The 22,971-nt window shown below is 43.3% G+C and overlaps 1 protein-coding gene across 1 annotated transcript in view; it reads left to right on the top strand.

The window, feature by feature from the left end:
• The window catches only part of TAF4B (TATA-box binding protein associated factor 4b), a 67,270-nt gene extending 53,509 nt beyond the window's left edge, over positions 1 to 13,761 (top strand). The window contains exons 14-15 of the mRNA XM_026841450.1: positions 675 to 794; positions 12,047 to 13,761. Of these exons, the coding sequence (XP_026697251.1) occupies positions 675 to 794; positions 12,047 to 12,214 (288 nt within the window). The 3' untranslated portion in view covers positions 12,215 to 13,761. The remainder of the gene's footprint in view (positions 1 to 674; positions 795 to 12,046) is intronic.
• Positions 13,762 to 22,971: the final 9,210 nt, after the last annotated feature.

A 22,971-nucleotide genomic window follows, 5' to 3' on the forward strand; every position in this document is an offset into this window, starting at 1 on the left:
CCAAGTTTACCTAACCCAGGTAGAGGTTGTTTCTAAGGATTTCCTTGTGTTGGAACAGTTTTTGGAGGTGAGCAAAAATAAACCTATGCAGCATATCTCTAAATTGCTTTAGATATGCCTGAACATTCAAATATGTGCTGGGAAAAGGAGTAATTTCAGTGAACTGACAGTATCCTGTTCAGCTGGATAATAAGATGTTTCAGGATGCAATGCTGAGTGCTGGGTCCAGGTAATACAGCATGAACAAATTGAGTTTCTTGCTTGTGCAGTCATGAATTGAGACTTGCCCAGTTCACGGAACTCATTAACTTCAGCTTTTAATACTAATCCAGCCTCATAAAGCAGTTCTGATCAGTATTTTTTGTTAATCAGAAATGGTAAAGCTTATGAGCTGAGGAACCAGCAACAAGGCTCCTGTTAAGACTGCACTGATACCACACTATAGTCTCCATAAAAATTGTTACTCTACACCGTAGGGCCATTAGCATTTCAAGACTGTTAAGCATGACAGAGTATTGGAATCTGTCAAAAACATCCAGAAAGATGGGAAAAGATGCTGCGTAGTACATTGTTTCAGTAGGGACTGCAGAGCCATCTGAAGATGCCATAAAGAGAGCAAGACTATTAGGATACTGTATATCATAATTAATGTAGGTATTTTCTTTTTAAATTAGATGCAACAGTTGGAGTTAGCACAAATGCAGCAAAGAGAAGCCAACCTCACAGCTTTGGCGGCCATTGGACCAAGGAAGAAAAGACCATTGGATTCATCAAACGTTGGATCTGGGCTGGAGGTACAGAGATAACTTGCATGTTGTTGTGTCTTCATACTGAATTATTTTTATCCTTCCCTGTAGGAAGAAGTGAGAATTCTCTTATGTGAAATGGCTGGTTACATACTGTAAGAAGATAGTCTGTGTGTTAAATACTTGAAAGGATTGTTTCTGGTGAATTTGATGGGGATGATTAATTGTGTGTTATAAGAAACTGTGGATAAGAGCACTGTGTGTGAAGGGCTGAACGAAAGGATGTCTTAGAGAAACTTCCATCTGCACTGGAGGGTAACAAAGCTGTGGTGGTCTTCCACAGCAGCTAGTTGTCATGGCCCCTCAGTTGAAGTCATGATGGCTCTTTTGAAATGGCTCTTGCTTTGATATTTGTCTGTGGATTTTTTTCTATACACAAGGCATAGGGACTCTTTTCAAATACACTGTGAGTTTGCCTTGTCTAGATCCCCTCCAAAATCAATCAATAAATAAAGCTAGACCATTCTATTCCTGCAATGAGCCTGATCACTTTTTCTGGCTCATGCTGCATTTTAAAAGTGCCTTGAAGGTGCTTTTAACAAATCTTGGTCTGAACAAATCTCTTAATGTTGTGCCAGAGATTTAACTGTTTCTGGGACCTGGGAAGTTTACAGGACTGCAGAAGTTCTTTCTGAGGAGACTGACAGCCTACTTCTGTTAGTGATCACCTTGGCTAGAGACAGGAGAAATGTGTTGCAGACTGTTATTCAATTGTTGTTGCTAGTTTTGCTCTTCTTTCTCATGAAACCTCAGCATCACTCAAGTGAATGTCTGATCGGTTTGTGACCCAAGCACAGTGAACAGAAGCTTGGGAAGTAACTCTTGCATGGAAGAAGTGGTGGGAAAGTTGTCCTTATGATAAACCTTGTCTTTCATTCTTGTGTACCAGGAGGCTGAAATAGATGCTAGGACTGAAAATACTCCAGCGTTTTTGCATATTGGAGTCTGGAAGGACCTTGTATAAAGCTCAATTATTTGCAATATAACTGAGGTAATGCTGGCATTTATCCTGTAGGTTCTCTATTGGCCTGGGCTATGACAAGAGACCTCTGTAAGGAGGTGAGGTAGACTTGTTTCTCTGAATTGTTTTTTCTGGTGTGGAGACACAGTTAGTTCCTTGAATGCTCCCTGTTTACTGCAAGTGAACTGAAGGAATCTGTATCTAAACAAGCTACAGAAAGCAGTGTTCCCAGCTTTTGAGCAACTATTCTTTGAAGTTTTTTAATGCGCTTTCACATGAAGCTGAAGGTATAGTTATTTTTTTTTTTATAATACCACTGGAAAAACTTGAAAAAATGAGTCTAGTACAAGAACAGTTTTCCCCATCCTTTTCTCCTCTTCCCCCAAGCTTCTATTGAGTAACTATTCCTGTTCTTCGTAGTGGTTTTCTGTAATTATTGCCAGATTTGTTTCTGAATATTTAACAAGTCTGCCTGTTAGGTACTTTTCAGTTATTTCTCATCGTCTGCGGTATGTCTGCTTTATTAAAAGCTTAATGAGATTGTGCCAAAGTGAAACATATAAGTGTTGCTATTGACAGGTGGTGATCCATTATTTACATTGCCAGTTTAAAAGAATGTGGACATAACAAGCCTAAAACTGACCATAAACCTTGATAGCATCTCACTGACACACATTTACCTGCTGTATTTTAAGATGCTTCTCATACAGGTTGCCTTACTAGACTTGAATTGTAAGGGCAGGAGGTGAAAGTAATTCTGCCAATGAAACTACTTCAGTTTCTCGCATGCAATCTTGCATTCCAGTGCTTACTACTTAGGCTTCATGCTACCAAAAAGCAATTCTCCATGGACCGTTTTTCTTTTTTTGTGAAATTATTCAGGCTAGCAAACTTGAGAAGGATGTTTAGACTTAGACGTTTATGTGTCCCAATATATCTGAGAGGATTTATAAAAGGCTTAAGACTTCTCATGTAGAATAAAGAATGGTTTTGACAAACACTCTGTAGTTCAAGAAGCAGAACATTTGTAATACATTCATGATAACATGGCAAAACATCCTGAGCAGTAAACAACATTCCATTCTTCAGAGATGAAAGGAGGTCTTTGAAACTGAAAGCAAGTACTATATGGCCTTAGGCTGATACACATTTGGGCATCTTTAAAATCATCTTTTTGTGCAACCTGTCTGAGAATAATTTAAACAGGCAGGATGTACTTTCTCATTTCAAATTGCAAATACAGACAGCTTTACTCTCAAGTAATCTTAAATGTCAGAACTTTGTGACTATGCAATGGCAAGGAGCAAATCTGTGCATAATACTCCTGTGAGCAATGGGGTCTTTTTTTAAATCTAATGTCTTGATAGATAGGTAGGATGGAAGAAGTTACTGATTATGAATGGTCCTTTGACAGTACTGAATAAAATCACTGGTGCTAACTGCATTTGTGTTTTTTAACTAAGACTTAAACTTTCCTTGAATAATGTTCTTTGTACAGTGTTTGTATCTCTTACGTCTGTGTTAGAGCAAAGTTGACTCTGTTCAGCTTCTTTTTATTGTTGCCTACTTCAGTAATTAAAGGAAAGGAATTGTTTCAAGCCATTATTGATGTAAACTGAAGCCCTAAGGTATTTGGGGAGACAGGGAAGAAATAATCAGTTACAGTATATATTTAAAAAGTGAAACTGCATAAGCAAATTTGTTACATATTTGCCTTTCTTTATTCAGTACCAAAATGTGATAGGTACTGGAAGAGTGCAGTTTAGCAGACTGGGTTGGTATGGTGTGCTACCTCTGTTGCAGTAACAGTAGGAATGAAGGACTGAGAGCAGCGTTTCCTTAGCATACCATGTTTCTTTCCTTCACAAATATATCTGTGTTTAATTGGGATGGTTCTTCAGCCCTAGGTATTTGCTTCCTCTGTACTCTGCCACCTGGTTTTGCACTTCTTCTGGAAAGTCTTTTTCCTGGGATAGTTGAATGCTTGATTCCTGCACATTCATCCTGTCTTGTTCTCTGAAATTCTTCTTTCTTTACTTGGTCTTTTAAGGAGACCTGTTACGGATTATTTTAATCTGGGAACTAGAACATGTGCTTTACAGCTAGAAGCCTGCTTACTAGCAGCCAAATCACTTTGTAGGGTGGCAGGTAGCAAATAAGGAAAGATGTTCTTGCCCACAGGAGTGTCTGTCAACTAATTTGGACCTAAAAGAAACATAAAAAGACTGAACTATATCTTGCCATGATTATTTCTTATGTATTGCTAAACTTGAAATAGCAATAGAGGCAAATCCATGAAGGTCATGGAATGAAAAAAATAAGGCTAATGCTCTAGGCCTAATTTAAAAAAAAAAAAAAAAAAAAAAAAAAAAAAAAAAAAAAAAAAGGCACCAGTATAATGGGAATGCTTTCCCTCTTCTGGTTGGAAGCACGTATTTTGCATGTTCTTTTCACTGCAACTTAACATTTGAATGGTATTGTTCAGAAAGAGTAATTTGAGAAAGCCCTGGTAAAATAATCCCCCTATTGTGCAAATGTGTTAATTGGTGCTACTTGTATTCCAGAGGTGGTAATATCTTCATCTCTCTCATTCTGGTCCCTCTGGACATTTGGATTCAATGATGGGAGAGGCTTTCAGATTTCATTCATATCTGTTTTCGGGTTTGTGTATTTGTTACCCACCTCTTTTCTTTTTTAGGGGGACATGCGTTGAGCAGTAATGAATTAAAGGGTGGAAACAATTGAAAAATAACTCCTCTTGAGAAGGGAGAACACTTCTAAAACAAATCACAAAAAAAGTAAACTTGAAGCCACAGACTTATTTTTCTGATTCTGTGTTCTGTTTCATAGTTTTTATTGGTTGGTAACATGTCCCATAATGTTTTCAATGCCGAGAAATAGTCAAGGATTATTTTGGATTAAGTTTTACTGCTTTTCTGATGACAGCTATTTTGGAAACAGCTTTGTCTTCATTCTCACTGTAACTGGAGTCTTAGAAGTTTGAAAACCCTTGCAGACATTTAAAGCTTTTTTTCTGTGAGGAAACGGGCTGCAGTTCTGAGTCCTTAAAGTTTCTTTCTTTCTATGCAAAGGTCCTGGGTCCCGGCTCAGCTTTGGCCTTAAACTGAGAGCAGTATCTTTGTGTGGTATCACACAGAAGGGTGGAAAAAATGTTTAGATGTGTTTTTGAAAGTAGAGTTAGGAGACTGGCAATTACTCTTATGGTCAGCTTCTGTGAAGGTTGTGGTTGGACCGTTCTTCTGCTTTATACAAGAAAACTTACTTGGATGCCTGGACTTCTGTATAATGTTTTTTGGGACACTGGTTGCTTCTCATCCATTTTCTGGCTCAATGATAACACATTAACTATTTGGAAGACATGAAGTCTGTCTTGCCCCAAAGTGCTGTTGGTGGTGTGTCCTTCACTTGCCTCCTTCTAGGTTTGTCACATTGACTGACTCAAGACACAGTTTTATGCCTTTTCTTTCTTTTTACCTCATCCAATGGCAAAGGAAATCTCCTCCTTCCAGATAGTTTGTGGTTGTTATGTCCCCCACCAAGACTGGCTGCTCCATTAGTAAGTGTGGGTCTTGCCTTGCCACCTATAGTCTATCTCTGCTGTGGAAACTTAGGCTTACTGCAGGTAGCTGCTACAGAAGTAAAATGATGCAGCTGATATCTTGGGGTCAGTGCAGAGCCATTCAAGTACTTTCTTTCCGTCAAACTCTTAGCTCTGTCCAACATGCATAAAATAATGTGATGCTTCCAGGGTGATGCACATCTTCCAATACAGCAGCCCTCAAATAAGCTTGTATTCTCCTTCTGGGAAGAAGTTTGGCAAGAAGAAATGGAAGAAGTGTCTTGTTTACCACAGTGATCATTGTCCCATTTTTAGTATTGATTGTGGGTGGAGAAAAGAAGCTTGTTGTCTTCTCTTTTAGGTCAAGGTGTCTGCCACATCTGATCATTGTTAGCAGAACTTAAACTTACCCTACTTGCTTTACAGCTTAGGATGCCGGTATGCATGTTGATCAAACACACTCTGTATGTGGTGCATGTTTAAGCTTCGGAAACACTCTTTAGGCTGACCTGGGAAGAACTAAGCTTTTAAGCAGAATTCCTTTTCTGCTGAATGAAAGAAAACCCCAACTCTTCTAAATGTTTGGGAAAGAGAGATGTTTGGGGTTTTCCACTGTGTGGCAATCAAATTACACTTAGTTTTTTGGTGTTTGCAGGAGGGATGTGTGGTAGTTAAGGGAGTGTCTGGCTTTACACTCTTACAAGTGATAGCTGTAGAAGTTACTGCCGCCTTTCTGGCCATGAGCTCTTCTGATGAGAGGACATGCTAGCATAATTCATCAGCTTCAGTATTGGTGTTAAGGATGTGACTGTGTCTAAATGTGAATTAAACACAGAAATTGGCTCTGTAGCGAATAGACGATGGGTTTGCTGCTCCCTGTATATCCATGGGGCGCAGAGGCTGCTGGCTGGTGCTTGGCATTGGTACACGATAGTCTGCTAAAGTGTCTTCTTAAAAGCTGCAGAAAATTAATTTAAAAGCAATCACTTTAAATTGGACCTATCCTACTTGCATGTAAGTAGGTGTTCAGAGCAAGGCTACAAAATCTGTTTCTACACTTGAGGGGCTTCCTTCTCTTTTTCTGTGTCTCTACCACCCCTTCTCCCAGCCCATTTTGAGATTTAAGTCTGAAAGAGGGTTTTTCTTTTTTCTTCTTTGCATATGCTTAACATATGCAGACGCTTGATTTCAGTTTCTAGTTCTTACTCAGGCTGTTGGGACAATTGAAGTCTGCTGCGTGGTCATACCTTTGGGGAAGAGGAGAGCTAAAAATGTTACTGCAATTATAAAATACAGCTTCAGCATCTTACTTATCTGCTGCAAGACCTAAACACAGCTCTCTTAGGTAGAGAGTTACAATTCCAACGCTGAGTTTCTTGCCTGTTGTCAGTCTAGGCCATACACTTGATGTGAATTTTTCCCCATGTAAATAGGCAAAAACTATTCTCAACTGCCATTCACACACTTCAGAAATACAGTTCATTGGCCCATATTGTGCCTTCTCTGTGCTAGAGATGAACTTAATTCTTCTTATGTGTGAAAGATATCTGCAATTTAAATGACTAATTGCATTGTAGCTTTAGGCTGAACATATTGGTAACGTGCAAATGTTCATGACATGTGAAGGGTCAAGAGATTTATAATTTAGTTGACAATACATTGCTTAAAATGATGTGGCAAAGAGCCAGAAAATTTCAGCTTAATAATTGTCTATTAACTAACATGACATATTTGTATAGTATTCATTACCTCCAGGTACAGATTAAGCATCTGATGTAGCCATATGAAGTGACATGCGTACATGAATCTTGGGCATAATAGTGAATAAACTGACATTACATTCACAGTAATTTGTTCCAATATGTAAAACATGTTGTTGCCTACATTTGAAAGGACTTGTAGGAATGTTGCAATGAACTCTGAGGAAAAATGCGTAACTGAATATTGTTCTCTCTTATATGGATCTGACAGCTTTGTGAGGCTTCTTTGTAGACTGCAGGTAACATCATAAATATACATGTTTGTTTTCAGCTGCATGAGAAGCAGCTTGGATATAGATATCTAAGCTTTTCAGACATTGGCTTGGTCTTTAAGGTTAAAAATAACCCACTCAACCACCTAACACAACCAATTTTATTAAAAAAAAAAATCATATAAATACTGAGTAATGTAGTATTTTAGTATTGTGAATTTGGGAGTATTTCTATTAGCCTGAGCTTGTTAGAATATGCAGCATCGGTAAGCTAGCTTGTCACCAAAGTAAGAGCAACTTCTTTCACTTTGTTTTCTCCGGCCTAAAAATGAGGCACTTATTTGTACAAGCAAAACTGTCACAGTTCTGGCAGGGTCTCTACCTTCCCCCTTCCTCTCCTCCCTCCCTTGGAGGAGACCCACAGAAGTGTTTGAGCACTCCACAGTGTGTTAATGGCTTTTTAACCTTTTTTCCTTCCATGAAACAGGAATACATTCTGTATTTTAGAGCTGGAAAAATAATGTACAGGGTACACTAGACACCACCGACCTCAGTGTGACTGCAGGTGACAGAGCTGGGGGTTGAACCTGGATGGTTTTCCTCCGATTCACTAGGTGCTCTTACCACCTTTCAACATCATCTCTGCTGCACACAGCTGTAATTTTTCCCTGTTCGGAGATGTCATTGAAAACTGTCTTGTGACTTTGCTTCCTTCTGCTGGTGGTATTTTTACAATATGCAGCAGAGCTGCAATGACAGTTTGTTCTCTTGGGATCTTGTCTCTAGGACTGGGATGTGTTTATGCCACACCAAAAACTGAAATTAAAAATCTTGGCTTGACTTTTGACTGAACACTGCTCCCTTAAAGTGCCCCTCTCTCAAGAGTTTAAAATTTTGAATGTGAGTAGTATGAAGCCATTGAATTTGAGAAGGGAGCATGTATTCTGCCAGGAACAGCTCACTGAGCCTGACACGAATTTGGTGGAAATGAAGGTGTCTGCTGACCCCTCTGATCTTTGTATCAGGGACTGTAGAATAGCTCTGAGTAACTTTAAAACCCTTGTCGGTACCTGTGATCCAGACTTGCAGATCACATGCTCCAGATGCCTTGGAGACTAGGAGTAAGGTGGTGATGGTCACTTAGGTGAAGGAAGAGCCTTGTGAGCTGTGCCTCTGTATCAACTTCACTCTTGCCTTTCTAGAGTTGGTATTTAATTCTCAGTCCAGCCACTGGAGAGAGCTCTAGAGATCTTAAAACAGGTTTCAGGAACAACCTCTCAACAAAACTAGCTGTACAACAGGCGTGGGACTACATCAGGACCTCCACAATGTCTTCTGCTGCAAAGATCAGTGAGAGTAACCGATCTCGTGTCAGGTGTATATGAAGGCTCTAGGAATCAAGAAAGGACAATGGTGTATTGCTTTGGCAAAGTTCCTGATTTGATTTAACTCTGAGGATATACCAAAAGCAGGACTGCTGCAGTTGTGCCCTCCTGGGACTGGTTTTAAGCCAGATGGTGCTCTCGGTACCATGAAGGTTGTTTTCCAGTGGTGCAGAGCCACGCAGTACTTCACCTAGCTTATGAACAGGCTCTGTTAGCTGTTGATATCCAGGTTGACTGGTAATATCTATGCTGATAGTTAGCCCTTCTGGGCTGCATGTGTTTCTGTCATTTCCCTTTCAGAAGGAAAGAGGGGTGCTGGGGGTTCAGAGAAAGGCAGGAACTTCAGGATATGGCTGACATCTTCCAGCCTCCCCTGTGGAGGAGTGTTCCCAATATTTAAAAAAAAAAAAAAAGTTTCTAGTTAAGGCACTTATGTTGGAGAAGGGGGGGTGTAGGCTGATGCAGTACCCTTTGCTAGAATTGCTTCTACAGGGATGCATTTAATATTCATTTGTCTTTGTATTTGTCTGTGGCTTGACTGAAAAGTGGCACTTTTTGCTTCCCCTCAGAAGAGGCTCACAGAGTTTTCTCGGGGTAGGCTGAAGACTTTTGCAGTGAAGAATCTCCAAAAATAGCAAGATGCAAGCAGTTGCTGCCCAACTGGAAGGATTGTAATAGAAAGCAAGGAGTGGGCTGGTGGTATTCTAAACCAGAGTATTTAAAGTCTCAAAAGCAGTGTGGTGGACCTTCTGTGCAGGAAGGGGTATATGAGATGTAAAGGAGAGGATTTGTGGCCTGGGGCCAGACAAGGTCAACCTGCTGCCCAACAGGAGTTTGCTCAAGAGGAGTCTCTGAGAATTGAGGAGCAGAGGACCCTCCAACATGTCCCTTGTGTCAGCTGGAGAGCCCAGAGTTAGGCACTTCTTAAATAAGCTCTTGGACATTAACAGAGGTGCCTGTCACAGTTCATTCTGATGCGCAGATGGCATCTGAACTTCAAGTGTTTTCACTTTTGGTTCTCCAAATAGTTTATTACAAAAAGCCAAGTAGTAAGTACATCACACTCCACAGCTTGGTCTGAAGTACAAAACAAAACCATGAAAGACCAGTGGTTTGATGCAGCTGTGGAGGACAGTAGCTAAAAGAGTTAGTGCTCATGCCTGTATAAACTTAGTTCAGAGTGAGTTCCCCAATGCAGTCCCAGTCTGGACTGGAATGACCTAGGCTGTCTGTTGCCTTCTTTGATTTTAAACCATTATGCACTTTGAGAGAACAACCTTTTTCATTTAACTTGGATGTGGTAGCAGCTGTTGCTTTAGATATGTTCAGTAACTGGTCCAAGAGCCCCTGGCCCTTGAAGAGCTGTACTGAGTCGCTCTGATAAACTGGTGTAACGCTACGTGAAATTTAAGAAGTCTGAACTGGCTGTCTTAACAAACAGGAGCCCAGTCTAAGCTTTGGCTTTGGATGTGATATTACAGCATAACATAGCTTTTTGGGTCTGCACTGGGCATGGTGGGTAAGAATTTAAGAATAAACGAATTCATAACTGTGTGAAACACGGGCAACTTGGTGCTTCCGCCCTATTGTAGCATCTTCCATCTCCAACAGCTTCCAAAGCAGGCTGAGGAATTTGTGCTGTCTGCTTCCTTTTTGAAAGGGAGTGAACAGGATTGGGATACCTTTGTTTTTAAAGGTAAAACTTCTAGTCTAATGACTATTTAGAGAGAAAATACTTTCACCTCAATAAAGTTCTTTGAATTATAAAGGACATTGCTGTTGGGTTACTGAAAACCCTTGGGGTTTGTTTCATTTATAACATTGCCTCGGGCCTTCTGCTGCATCCTGTTGGATTGACCTCCTTTTCAACCCGTGCTGGCAGCTGCATTGCAGAGCTATCTTTTCCCTGGATCCTTCAGGGTTGTCATATGACAAACTTGAACTGTGACCCCTTTGTGTCTTACCAGGACAGCAGTGCCCTCTCTGTGTGATGTGGCCAGCAGTCTTCCCCACGCATGCATTTGTTCCAAGCCATTTAACAAACTGAAAGTTTCAAATGATGGCATTTCATAGTGTTTAATAGTATTGACTGTAAAGCAAATGAAATGGTGCTGAATACCCTGCATGCTGCTAGTAAGAAATACAGCTTCCATTTCTGCAATATGCCCTGGGTTTTCTGTGGTTAGTGTGTGCTCTCTGGTGATTCTCTTTATTTTTTTAACAAATTTCAAAGCTTCCCCCCTAACAACAGTAGCATTCACTACTGTAGATCGTCCAGCACTGGTATTTGTTTCTAATATATGAGGTTTTTAACCAGATTTCTCTAAGCAAAGTGGGCAAAGTCATTTTGCTGAAGTCTTGCAGAGAGTGTTAGGGTAAGAATTTATATAGTTAACACGGCATCCAAGCAACACCATCTCCAAGTGGTGTTGATGCTGGCAGGCATTGCCTAGCTGAAGTTACAGAGACTGAGCACTCGTATTTGTACAAATTGCATTCATTACCAAGAACCCTCCAGTAGTGATAAGAGACTGGCTGTGTAGCATAGATTGGCTCCAAGATAAGTAGCCAGTCTATTGTGCAGCTCATGGTAATCTTCCTCCTCCCCGCCCCTAATAATAAATCTCGGGGCATTTTGGAATGCGTGGGGGTTGCTCATTCCAGTAGCCTGAATGTATAACTACTAAACATCATCATCTCCTACCAATTGTGCTTTCATAACCAAGTGAGGCAGCCGACTGAGATGGATAGGCTCAGATACAGTGTTCTGAACATGCAGATGCTTCCACTGTGTGCATTTCTTACTCCCTTAAAGGACAAATCACAGGTGATGACTTGGGTATAAGAGTTTCTTCCAGCTGTGTTTCAAGGTTAGAGCCCACTTGCAGTGATGGTTTTCTTCAAGAAGAGAAGTGAACATCTGGAGCTCAGGGGTTTGCAAGTGTGAATAAGAGCTGTGCACAACCTGGGGCTCTGCATACGAACTGTGGGTAGTACCTTCTTCGTAGTTATCTCGTCCTCTCTCAGTGCAAGTGTCTATGTAGTATTATTTCAGACATACTACAGACACAGACAGTTATTTGTCTTACTATAATAATATAGTTTTAAAGAAAGATAGAATTTTCTGGTTGCTTTGAAATAAACCATCAACTGGCAAGTGCTTGCTTTGTCTTTTAAAGTCTTCAACGTGCAAGAACTTCTGAATTGGTGGTTTTCAACATGTAAAGCTGAACGTCAGCAGGCTAGTTTTATGCAAGTTGGCAGTATAATCCAACCAGTTTGGTTAAAAACTTGCATTTCCATGAAATTCTAATTTTTTTTCTCTCTCCCTCTCCCATTTAGGGTTTCAATGGCAATGGAACTGCTTCTGGATCATCAGGTTTTAGCCTTACGAAACAGCTGCTCTGTCCAAGAATAACCCGTGTCTGTCTCAGGGACTTGATATTCTGCATGGAACAAGAGAGGGAGATGAAGCATTCTCTAACCTTGTACCGTGCTCTTCTGAAGTGATTTGAATTTTACATTTCACCTTGCTGTCTACTGCCAAAGAAAACACTGAAGCATTGTTGCACTGTCTTGAAATTCCTATTTCTGGAAAATGATCCGTTGTAAGGATAACTCTTGTTTACAGATAAACATTTTTATTAAATACCTAACTTAGCACCTGTAGGGTTTTTAATAATATTTGGCTTAAACCAGTCTGTAAACCAGTGAAAATACTCAGCTGCACATACAAGCACCTGACTACCTGCTTGCATTTAACTGTCTTGCAAGCTCTGAGGGCTTGATATGTGTCCCTAGTTTATGGATGTCGCTTGCTTCAGTACTCCAGAGTCTGCAACATCTGTTCTACGTGTTGTGCCTTCTTCTAATCCAACCTCATTTAGGGAAACAAATAACACTTTAAAGGCACTGCATAGCATGGCAACTGTATTTAATCATGAACCAGCAGTCAGTCAACATGCTAATGTATTGCCTACCTGACTCAGCATGTCCTTAAGTTTTCTGGTTTTAGAATTACTACTTGATGCTCGTTTGTGAAGAGCAAAGTCACAAGCTGAAAGAATGAGGGGTGCTTTCTCCAACCCCCCCGTTGCTTCAACTTCCCTCCTCCTTTCCTCTGAGAAAGTGACTGAGGGAAAGTGAACAAAATTAGTCATTCTTATGATTGAAGTACATCAGACAGTGTAGTTGAGCATACTTCGATGTTCAGGGAAAATTTGGAATTACTAAATTTCAATACAAGGAGTGGAAGAGCCTAAAAAGGAAGGATAAATGAAAGAAACGGTTTATCTAGATACAAAAAATACCATTGGACTTGAGTATTAGATGTAGAAAGAAATGAACAAAAGCAACCCGTGCTGACTGCAAAAGAAGGGAAAGCTTGGGATGCACTGAAACTTTGCAGCTGGAGTTTCTCTAAAGGAGAAGAGCAGTGTTTGCAAAGCACAGGATTCACTGCTTTATTTGAAATATTGCTTTAATACCTTAATGTGGTATAAAAGGGAAACTTCCCAAATAACAGGTATTTAGGCAGTTGTCTGGTTTCCATTGAGTGAGGAGGAGGACTCCAGATTATTAAGACTGCTAGAATAGATTCACAAACTTTCAACTTGCTGGTAAAGACTGCCTTGTGGTGAAAGGAAAACCTTCTGGGTCACCCTTTTCCACAGCCTCCAAACATTTTGCCTCCCATGACACAGTGCTATATAGCATGGCTGTTTCCCAGGACCGGGGGAAAGGCTCTGACTGTATTGAATGGCTTCCTGCTGAAACTTTTCTTTTAAGGACAAGCTTCCTATGGTTATTTGGCATGCTACTTCAAAACTTGAAGCAATGATTCAGACGCCCTCCACCGTCAGAACTACCGTAGATAGTTACCAAATTCAATAAGTTTTGAATAGGTTATGGGGTTTTTTGTTGGAACAGTAGTAAACAAATCTAGTAAACAAATGCTGTAAATTATTTATATATGTATATATAGCATATATATATATATATATATAAAAGAAAAGCAGTACTTTGAGTAAGCTATAGTTTGCAAGATATTGACCACATCAAGCAAAATTGTTTTGTATAATTAAATGCGTAGCTTTACTTTTTATGTAAAGTGCAGCATTTTCCATATTTGTGTACTATATCTTATTGATCAGATGTTTAAAATTATTTTAAATACTACATTAAAGCAATTATTTTATTAAAAATAATAAATTGATAACTTTGTTTCCTAACATGAGAAATTCAGCGTCTGAAGCTGTCATCACTATGACTAATGGTGTGGCTCTGAGAGCGAGCCTCAGCTATCAGCCCATCACAGTAATTGGCGTGGTTGCCTTATGTGATGTGTCAAGGATAAACAAATGTATTTTAAGGTTTTTAAACAGAACCAGGTGACGGAGCAAAGGATTACTTGAAGGGGGAGTGGGCAGGGAGAAAAAGCAACCTCTCATTTGTCTGATTTTCCCCAGTCGGTCAACATAGAGGCTGGGTTGTTTGGTTTTCTTTAACAGCTGGGTAGAGGTGAGTGCTTTGCATGTGTTCTGGGAAGTAAAGGAACAGACTTCAGCAACGTGCAGTGGAAGCATTGTCCTATTTTTAAATCAACTCATTAATTAAGTGCAGGTTGGAGAACAGAAGACGAACATCTGCATATTGGCCTGTCTCTTCATCATCTTTAAACCAATGTGATATTAAAATGAAAAATGTTGGAGAAAATAACTCAGCTGATAAATAGATAAAGTATGATAGATGATTCAAGTGTTTTTATGGCCTGCCTACGATGCAGATTGCATGCTTTCATCACTGCCATAGCAAATTATCTCTTTCACCAGTAGTTGCTCCCTGTGTGCTGCCTCTTCCCCTGCACACACACACACCCACCCCTCCCCTCCCACCACCCCCAAAACACACCCCAAAAATTTTAGCCTTTAAGGAGTAGCAGACATTTTCAGAAAGGTTTTTCAGCATGTCTTTAGGCCTAATTTCAGACAGGCCAGATATGGCCTTGGTACAAAGGTTAAAAATACTTGCCTTGCTCCCAGGGCTTCAGCCTGCTTCTGAGTCTTCTAAAGTGGCACTTAAGAGACACTTGGGCTTTCCTCAGCCACACCAGGAGTTAAAAGAGAGATGACCAGGGGTTCATTTCCTCCCTTTTCCCCAGTCTTGCTGCCCTTTATGGGAATACTAAAATCCCAGCTGTACGGTGATAAGGACAAACCCTTCCATCATGCTCCCTTGCCTCTTTGTTCTCGGCATGCTTGTGTTCAGGCTTGGGAACCTAGCAGCAGAGCTGTCTGTGCTACTGATGCTGCGAGGGATCTAAGGCTTGTTCTAGGCATTTTTTGCTGTCCAGGTAGCCTGCTAGCCTAGTGACTATTTCTGATGCACTGAGCTGTCTGGGAAACTATCCCAGACACTGAAGTGTTCAGGCTGTAGAGAAAACAGTATATATGGCTGTGGATGGAAAGCTGCTGTTGCTGCCTCTTGACTACTACTATCTTAGCGGCATAGGAGGCCAAGTTTTGTATGTTACGTGGTAAAAGGGGCCCTGTACTCTTTCTCCTCCAACACCTGCTTTTATCCCTTTATTGCCATTTTCAAGTCTTACCACTTAATCCAGCCCTTTGCACTGTCTTTGACTCCAGCTTTTCCCTTCCACCCTTGGCAAAGACTAGCTGGAGTGCACTAACATACCCTGCAGCTTTGTTTGTGGTTTAATGAGGAAGGTCATGGGGGCCTGTGAGAGTTTGCTAGATAATTCCTCAAAGCCATTGCACTCTCTTGGACACTTTGACACGAGTAGCTTAAGGCTCGTTTGCATCAAGTTGTTCTAGGCCCGCTTTCTTGTAGGCACCTGTGTCCTGCCATGTGAGTACACAGTGCTCTGCAAAAATGCTGTCAGCTGTTGTCCAGGTTCATTCTTCTGTTCTGTTCTTTGGTTTCCTCTTCATTTGTAATCACTAGGGTGAAGAAGGAAAGGCTAAAGCAAATGAGAATGTCTTGAACAGGCAGACAGTCCAAGCCATTGGATTTAGTGAAATGGGCTTGCTTCCAGCAACTTTTTGAATGAGAACTGCAGGGTTTCTGACGCAAGTGTTGCGCACACTTCCTCTGCATGTAGCACATGTGATGTCTACCCATACTTTGAGAACTGAATCCAGTCAATGTTATCCAAAGTCCCATGGCTGGAGCAGAGAACCACATTCTGCAGTGGAGGCTATACTCCTTTGATAAGTGCAAAATTGAGTGCCAAGACTTAAGAACATAATCCGCTGGACCTCTCTGTTTTGCCACTTTTGGTACTGGGCTTGTACAGTGTGTCAGTGGCTTGTCTCGCCCTCATCTGGTATAAAGGCTGCCTGTCCACAGGCCACGATGCCAGTATGTTGCTTGGTGCAGGCCTTTTGTAAGTTAGATGAGCAGCACCCCTTTTGGCTTTGTAACAGTTCAAAGGAATAAGCAAGAAACTATCCTTTCCTTACAGGTACATCAGTCCTTGTTCATACTACCTCTTCTTTCCTCTTCTACTGTAGACATGAACTGGTCACTCCTTGCCTGCTCTCTGCAGCTATCCTGGCATGTTAGCTGCTAACTTTGCTACCCAGTCTCTTCTCAGGATATCCTGCTTCACAGTTCACTGCTTGTCTCCAGGTATCCTGCTGCTGTGAAGGAGGATATTCATCCTGGAGTTGAAAGTTGAATGGCTCTGCTGGAGTCAAAGGAGGTGATGGTGGTGCAGGTCAGCTTATGTCAATCCCTGAGGCTGCTACTTTCTGTGCAGGGAGCAGATCCTGGCAGGAAATTTGTATTTCATGGTGGCCTTCTACCATGAAGTCCTACTTTAGTCGAGTTTTCTACAAGGTCCTTGCAGCAGTAGGTACTTCCCACCTTCCAAGTGATGTTTCCCCGATAGAGTCACCTAAAGTTCCTGCTGGAGACCCCATCAGTCAATCATCTGTTCTCTTTCTCAACTCCCATCTCAGAGTCCCACAGCTCTTCCTGTTATCTCCTCTTCAGTCTGTTTCTGTCTCAGAGGTAGGAAAGGGTATAGAGTCATGTCTTGTGTGATTCAGGTAGACATTGGGTGGTGTCAGAGCCTGCGGGGAGTGACCAGTACATGTTTCTCCAGAGCTCTGCCCATCAGTAGTTCACTGAAGGACTGTCAGCCCTGGGGCTGTGCCCTGGTGGGATAAAGGAAAGGTAGGGGGTCTTCTGTGTGGGTACTCAGCGGATTGGCAAAAAAGTTGTCTTCATCTCAGCAGCTTAGCATGCGTGCTGCTGCTCTGTAGGCATTACTTGAAGAACTGCAGTTACCAGTAAGCAAATACTCTCTAACAGATCACAGGGAATATTATTTTTAAGTCTATTTGGACTGAAAAATAATCTGACAGATCATCTGTATCTGTTTTTGAGAGCTAATTCATAATAGTATATTTCCCCAAGTTTCTTGAGATATTTACACTTCCACTTTGAAGTGTTTAGCATGATGGGGTTTATTATTTACAGTTATTTGAAGGTGTTTCTTATTTTTGTCCTTAGAATCTGGAAGGGAGGAGGGGAAGGGTTTTGTTCAAGTAATTATTTGTGAATATATATGTGCTCTCTGTGTATATGGATGGCTAAGTAACTTCTAAAAAGAAATACCCTGCTTCTTGTAAAGACTGAGTTATAACAGCTCCCAGGTGTGAAACTCCAGCAACCAGGAGAGAGGGAGGAAGGAGACAAATTTTTGAAGAGGCTGCAAGTTTTAATACATTAAAATCCTTTGATACCTTTGTGCAAATTGGGCAGAGAATAAAGACTCCCTTGAAGAGCTGATCAGTGGGACTTCTCAAGAAGGGAGGGCAGGAAAAAGAGAAGGCACTCGGAGGATCGAAGACAGAGCACGCTCCTCTCTCTGGGAGCTTCGGTGATACCTTTATGTACATTCTGGTAGAGGCTTTCATTTACAAAAATGACAGAAAAAGGCCTTTCTAGAAAAAAAAAATATCTGTTGAAGTAGGTGTGTATGTGTATGCAAGTTATGTATCTAATGAAGCAGACTTACTGAGGAAGAAATCCTAAAGTTGTTGCTTCCTGTTCAATGCAGTTTTCATTCTTAACTTCATGTCTCTTAAAATTGGAGAAATTCTTTGTAATCACCCCATCTCCCTTTGAAGGAGTGGCAAAAAGGATTATCGCCAGCTGCAGCCCCATGCTGCTGGCCCAGCCACAGAGCTGAGGCACTGTGGGATGTGGGATGGAGGGACATGTGCCATCCATGGGAGTCGGTGGCCTGACTGATACTGAAAAAGGCTGCAATGAGCAGAAGGTGTGTAGATGTAGTAGATACCAGAAGTTGTATAGCTACAGCATGGGCTGTTCAGCATCTTGGGGCTGAAGCAGTTTTCCCCTAGTGATGTGAATAAACCACAGTTGGAGGCTTACAGCGTTATGTGAGCATCCGCCTTGCATCGAGCAGACATGGTAACCAGGGTTGCACTACCTCTTGTCAGGGCCAGGGCTGCAGTTTTCTGCACCCTGACTTTCACCAGCTGATTCATTAGCCCTTTGCAGCACGGCTGGCCAGCGGCGCGAACTCAAACAGGCCTCATCTCACACAGCTCTCAGAATCTCTGCTTCTAATTTGAAAGCTTTAGCTGCCTTTATTACAGGGGAAAAAAATTGAAAGTGACCCAAACTTCAAGTACAGAGGGCATATATTAAAAGTAAGGTTAGTTTTGCCTTTGAAATTCCTCAGTTCTTAGAGACTGTTGGTGAGCGATGCCCCAGAGCTGGGGAGGATGGCTCCAGAAGGAGATCCCCTCGAGTGTGCAATCAGCCCTTCACAGCAGTCTGCTGGAGATGCTGAAGCAGAAATCAGTGTTTCGAGTTTTTTTTCCCATGCCATAAAGAAGAACCTGTGGGAAGGTTCTGCCTGTGTCCTTACACAAAACCAGGATATCCAGTAATTAGTGAGAGATACCTCTAGGGCAAGCTCAAATTTTGCAACACTTCCCAAGGCAGGGAGAATGCCCTGGGCTAGGGCAGTCTTGGGAAGAGAGTGAGTCAGGAGGCTTTTTTTTGCTTTGCTTTATTTTTTTTTTTTCCTCTAGTCTTGATCAAGTCAAAACTGAAGAAAACTTTGCAGGGACCTGACTCTTCCAGACCTCCCTATACCTGGGTGAGACTTCTCCACCTCCTGAGGTAGACATCTGTCTTTTCAGGCTTTTTCTCAATAACAGGCTAAATTTTTTGCAGTCCTGAGCCACAGATGAGTTTCTGACAATGGTTGAGAGCAGGGAAGCTGAGCTGACCCCAGGGGCAGTATCCCTCAAGGGAAAAAGCTAGGGAGGCACAGCCCAGCCCTTGTAGGGCAGCAGGGGTAGGGTGCTGCCTCTTTTGGTGAATTTTTCCGCCCCAGAAACACAAGTTTTCTGCTTGAGAAGGGATTTTAAACCCTATATAGCTGTTGCCTGCCTTGGGCGACGCTTTGGCACATGAAGTCGAAGCAGCGTAGGGTTCGGACAGGGTGGGTGGTATGGGGGTAATGAGTGGCAGGAACCCTCGGCGACTCGCCTGCAGCTCCTGTGCGGGGACTCAGTCGCAGGGAGGGTGGTGGGGCTACGCTGGCGGAGGCGCCCTTGAGGAAGCTGCCTGCTTGGCAGAGGGCCCAGAGGAGCCAGCACCACCCCGCTGCCCTGGGGCCACCGGGCATGCCCAGCCCAGCCCAGCCTGCCAGGGGCACGGAGCTGCCACCGGACTGCCCTGCCCCTCCGCGGCGCTGGGCTGGGGTCCGGTGGCTCTTGGCCAGAGGATGAGCTCGTAAGCAGGAGGGTGGGAGGCCTGGCTGTGGCAGCTTTGATCCCTTGTTGGGTTGATGGATCCCCCTGTGATCCCTTTGATCCATCATGGCATCATATGCTCGGCTTCCCCAGATGCATCCATGTTGAGGAGGTCTCCCTGACAAGCCAGAGTCCGTCATGGGTGGTAAGCCATATGTTAGGGACTCCTGACATCAGGATGCAGCACAAACGCTCCCTGGCTCTTTGAACAAAGATCCCCAGACACGTCGCTGAGATGCGGGTGCAGTGGCCTAGCTCGTCTTTCCCACTCCTGCATTTCATCCCCTCCACCTGGTTTCTGTGGTGTTGGATCTCTTTCCCAATCTCCCCTTTTCACCCCCAGCTGCCTTAGTTTTGCATTTTGCCCCCATGCTCATGCCTTGCAGCACAAACACGCTGTAACACGGTCTGCCTTCCCTTTCTGGTCTCCCTGGCCACTGCCCTTTCTCAGTGTTTTAAGCTCTGGGAAGGATTTGTAAACACTGAGTGAACTGTCTGCTTTGTCCAGGCGCTGTCCTGCCTGGCTCTAACTTCTGTGCTCAGGTAAAACCCAAGTGAAATGCTCGTGGCCAAGCAATATGCAGACCAAGTGCTTCCACCTTCATCTTGCACAGCTTGTTGAGCAGTTCCATGCTTCCCAAAAGCTTGTCACCTTCTTCAGCTTCCATGGCTGCACCAGTTGTCCTTCTCATCCCTCAAATAATCTGTTTCCCTTGGATGACTACTGTCACTTCCCAGTCTTCTTCAGACTCACTGCTTTGATTGCTTTCCATAGGAGACATCTCCTGCACAAACAGTTCCTGAGCTCACAGATCTTGACCGCAAACCTGTTGTCCTCTTCACTAGCAGAAACTGTGAGCACCTAGAGATCCTCTGGGCATGCTGAGATGTTAAATCAAATTCAGCAGGGCTAAAAGAGGGCTCAGCTGCTTTCTCTTCCCACGATCTTTGTTAATGACTCGGCAATGTTGCTTCTGTTGCACTTGCCCTATGAAGAGCTTCCAAATCTTGGATGTGACTTCCAGAGAGGCTTGAGGACTGCTGGCTGCAAAGGTGTCCACCATCATCACCACCTTACCAAAGTGTCAGGAGATGCAGGTTCCCTTTTCCCCAAGGGAGAACCACTGGGGTGGAGTGGTTTTCCTTCCCTAGACCACTGCGTGTGCCTACTGCAGAAAGGAGGCAGCTGTCCCAGGCAGCTGCAGTGCTTTTAGGCTATTAAGCTGTTCCCTTACAGATGTCTCCTTCAGGTTGGGCTTTGCTGAGATGCCAATACAAACTTGCTGTTGTTAGGCTTCTGCAACATCACAGCGAATGCCGCGAGATGGAAGCACTTGCTTCTCAGCAGCTAAAGCCCTGTGTTGGGGATTTCCCTCCATCTAAGTTTGGTAGTTCCCCTTCCTGATGTGCCATCCTCTGGGGATCTCCTTGGCACATCACTTGAGGCAGTGGAGTCCCATTAGGACTCCCTAATATTTACCACAAGAAAACTTTTTCCTGAAATTAGCTTCGAGTACCCAAACCCACCAACAAGGCCACATCTCGTAACACCTCCCCTGCCTGGCCCCACACACTCAGAGCATGCTGCCACCCCATTTGGGTCTGGCACCCTGCAAACCTTTTTCCTCTCAGCGGGACTCCCTTTTGCTCCCTGATTGCTGCTCTGTCTTCAAGTGGGCAGGGATCCTCGCAAGGAATGGAAAACAGTCTCCACTCCCATGGGTGTGGGGTTTTGCCTTCTATCATGCCAGCAGCAGGCTGTCTATGGGAATACAAATGGTGCTCAGCACAGGCTTCGCGTAATTAGTACTGTTTCTTTGAGCTAAGGCAGCACTTATGCCCCTGATTGATATCTATGGCGATAAAGATACAGTTCCTGCCACAACTGGACGAAAAAAATATTTGAGAGTTAAACCCAGGATTTTTTGCTGACTGAATATGGATCCAAAACTCTCACACTTCATCTCCCAAAACAAAACCATCCTCTTTTTGTGACCCCAGGAAAGACCCTTAGATGCTCTCAAGGGGTTTATGTGCCTATGAGCGCCCCAGACCTCCCTCCCAAGAGGGGACAGGAACTCAGCTTTCCCTCAGAAACGCATGGGGACAGACAGGTCACATCCACCACGACAGTCCAGGGCTTGTCTGCCACCCCCAGTGTGGCTGTGGTGGAGGGACAGCATTTTCCTGCTGCTCCTTGGGGAGAGGAGCCCTTGCCCAGTCTATCTCACCCCAAGGCAAAGCAAGAGCGGGGAGGAGTCACTCCAACCCACCATGGTTATTTTAGACTATAAAATTGTGGGGGATTTTTTTGTTGTTGTTGTTTAGTGAGCAGCTCACTGTGAATTTAATAGACGAGTTTTGCTATCAGTAACAGCTCCCCTAACCCCCAAGCAGTTTATTTCATGTATACAAGAGTAAAAAAGGGAAAAGTAAGAACACCTCTGGGGAAAATAAGGGGTTGGGAAATGGCTGTAAGTGCAAGCACAGGATTGCCAAACCCACACGTTCAAAAAGCATGAATCAGATCTCCAGGAATCACAAGACTGGTGGTCTGAATTTCAAATACAAAATCTGGGCAGTTCCTGAAGGGTATTTCCCTCCATGTTTTCAATGCTGTAGGGGAAGCTGCATGCCCTCCGCTGAGGAGAGAGTGCTGATGGGTTGGAGTTGAGGCTTACATGTGCTTATAGGAACCCATCCTCCCTATACTGGAGCCCGAAACAGCCATCCTGCCCTCCCAGTCTCCTAATATTGCCTCATTGCAGTGCTCTCCCCTGCTGTAGGGCATTGCTCCTGCTCTCTCCATCCCTGCTTAGCTGCGTGGAAGGATGGCTGAGCCCCAGTGCTCATCTCACACGGTGGGGAATGACAGCAGCTTGCACCAGGGCCAGTCTCTCCCTGTGGATAGGTGATGAGGAAGCAGTGTCTCTATTTTGTCCCACAGACTTTAATAAGAGAGAGCCACTGCTTTGAATGTGTATAGCCTGGGCCATAATACCAAAGCAGCACTGCCCGAAGGAATGAGAGTTGCCCGCGACGCCTGTTTTGGAGGGACATGAATTGCTTTCCACACTGTGCAAGAGATTGCTGTAAGACAGACCTGAAGATACATCATCTGGGGGTACAAATTAGTACCTCTCCCCCCAGAGTCACCCAAACCCTCCCAAAACCTGAGAAGGAGAGCACTGTGTCGAGCTTCCCCAGTGCTAGACTAAGTCACCTAATTTGTTGGCGCCTGAGCCCCTAGGCAGCGAGCAGCCTTCACCCACACCTCCAAATATGGATGTGCTGGCAGAAGAGGGAAGCTTCCTCTGCCTCCTGCCTCACTTGAGGGCCTCTAGATCTATAGCTGATCTAAACTGCTGTTGCCCAACTCAGCCTTGCAGAGTCAGCTTTGCTGCAAGTCCTTTCTTGTCTATCTCTCTGGAGTCCCTCAGCCAC

This window comes from Athene cunicularia (assembly GCF_003259725.1).
Source record: "Athene cunicularia isolate RWA chromosome 2 unlocalized genomic scaffold, athCun1 chr2_part1, whole genome shotgun sequence".
NCBI lineage: Eukaryota > Metazoa > Chordata > Aves > Strigiformes > Strigidae > Athene > Athene cunicularia.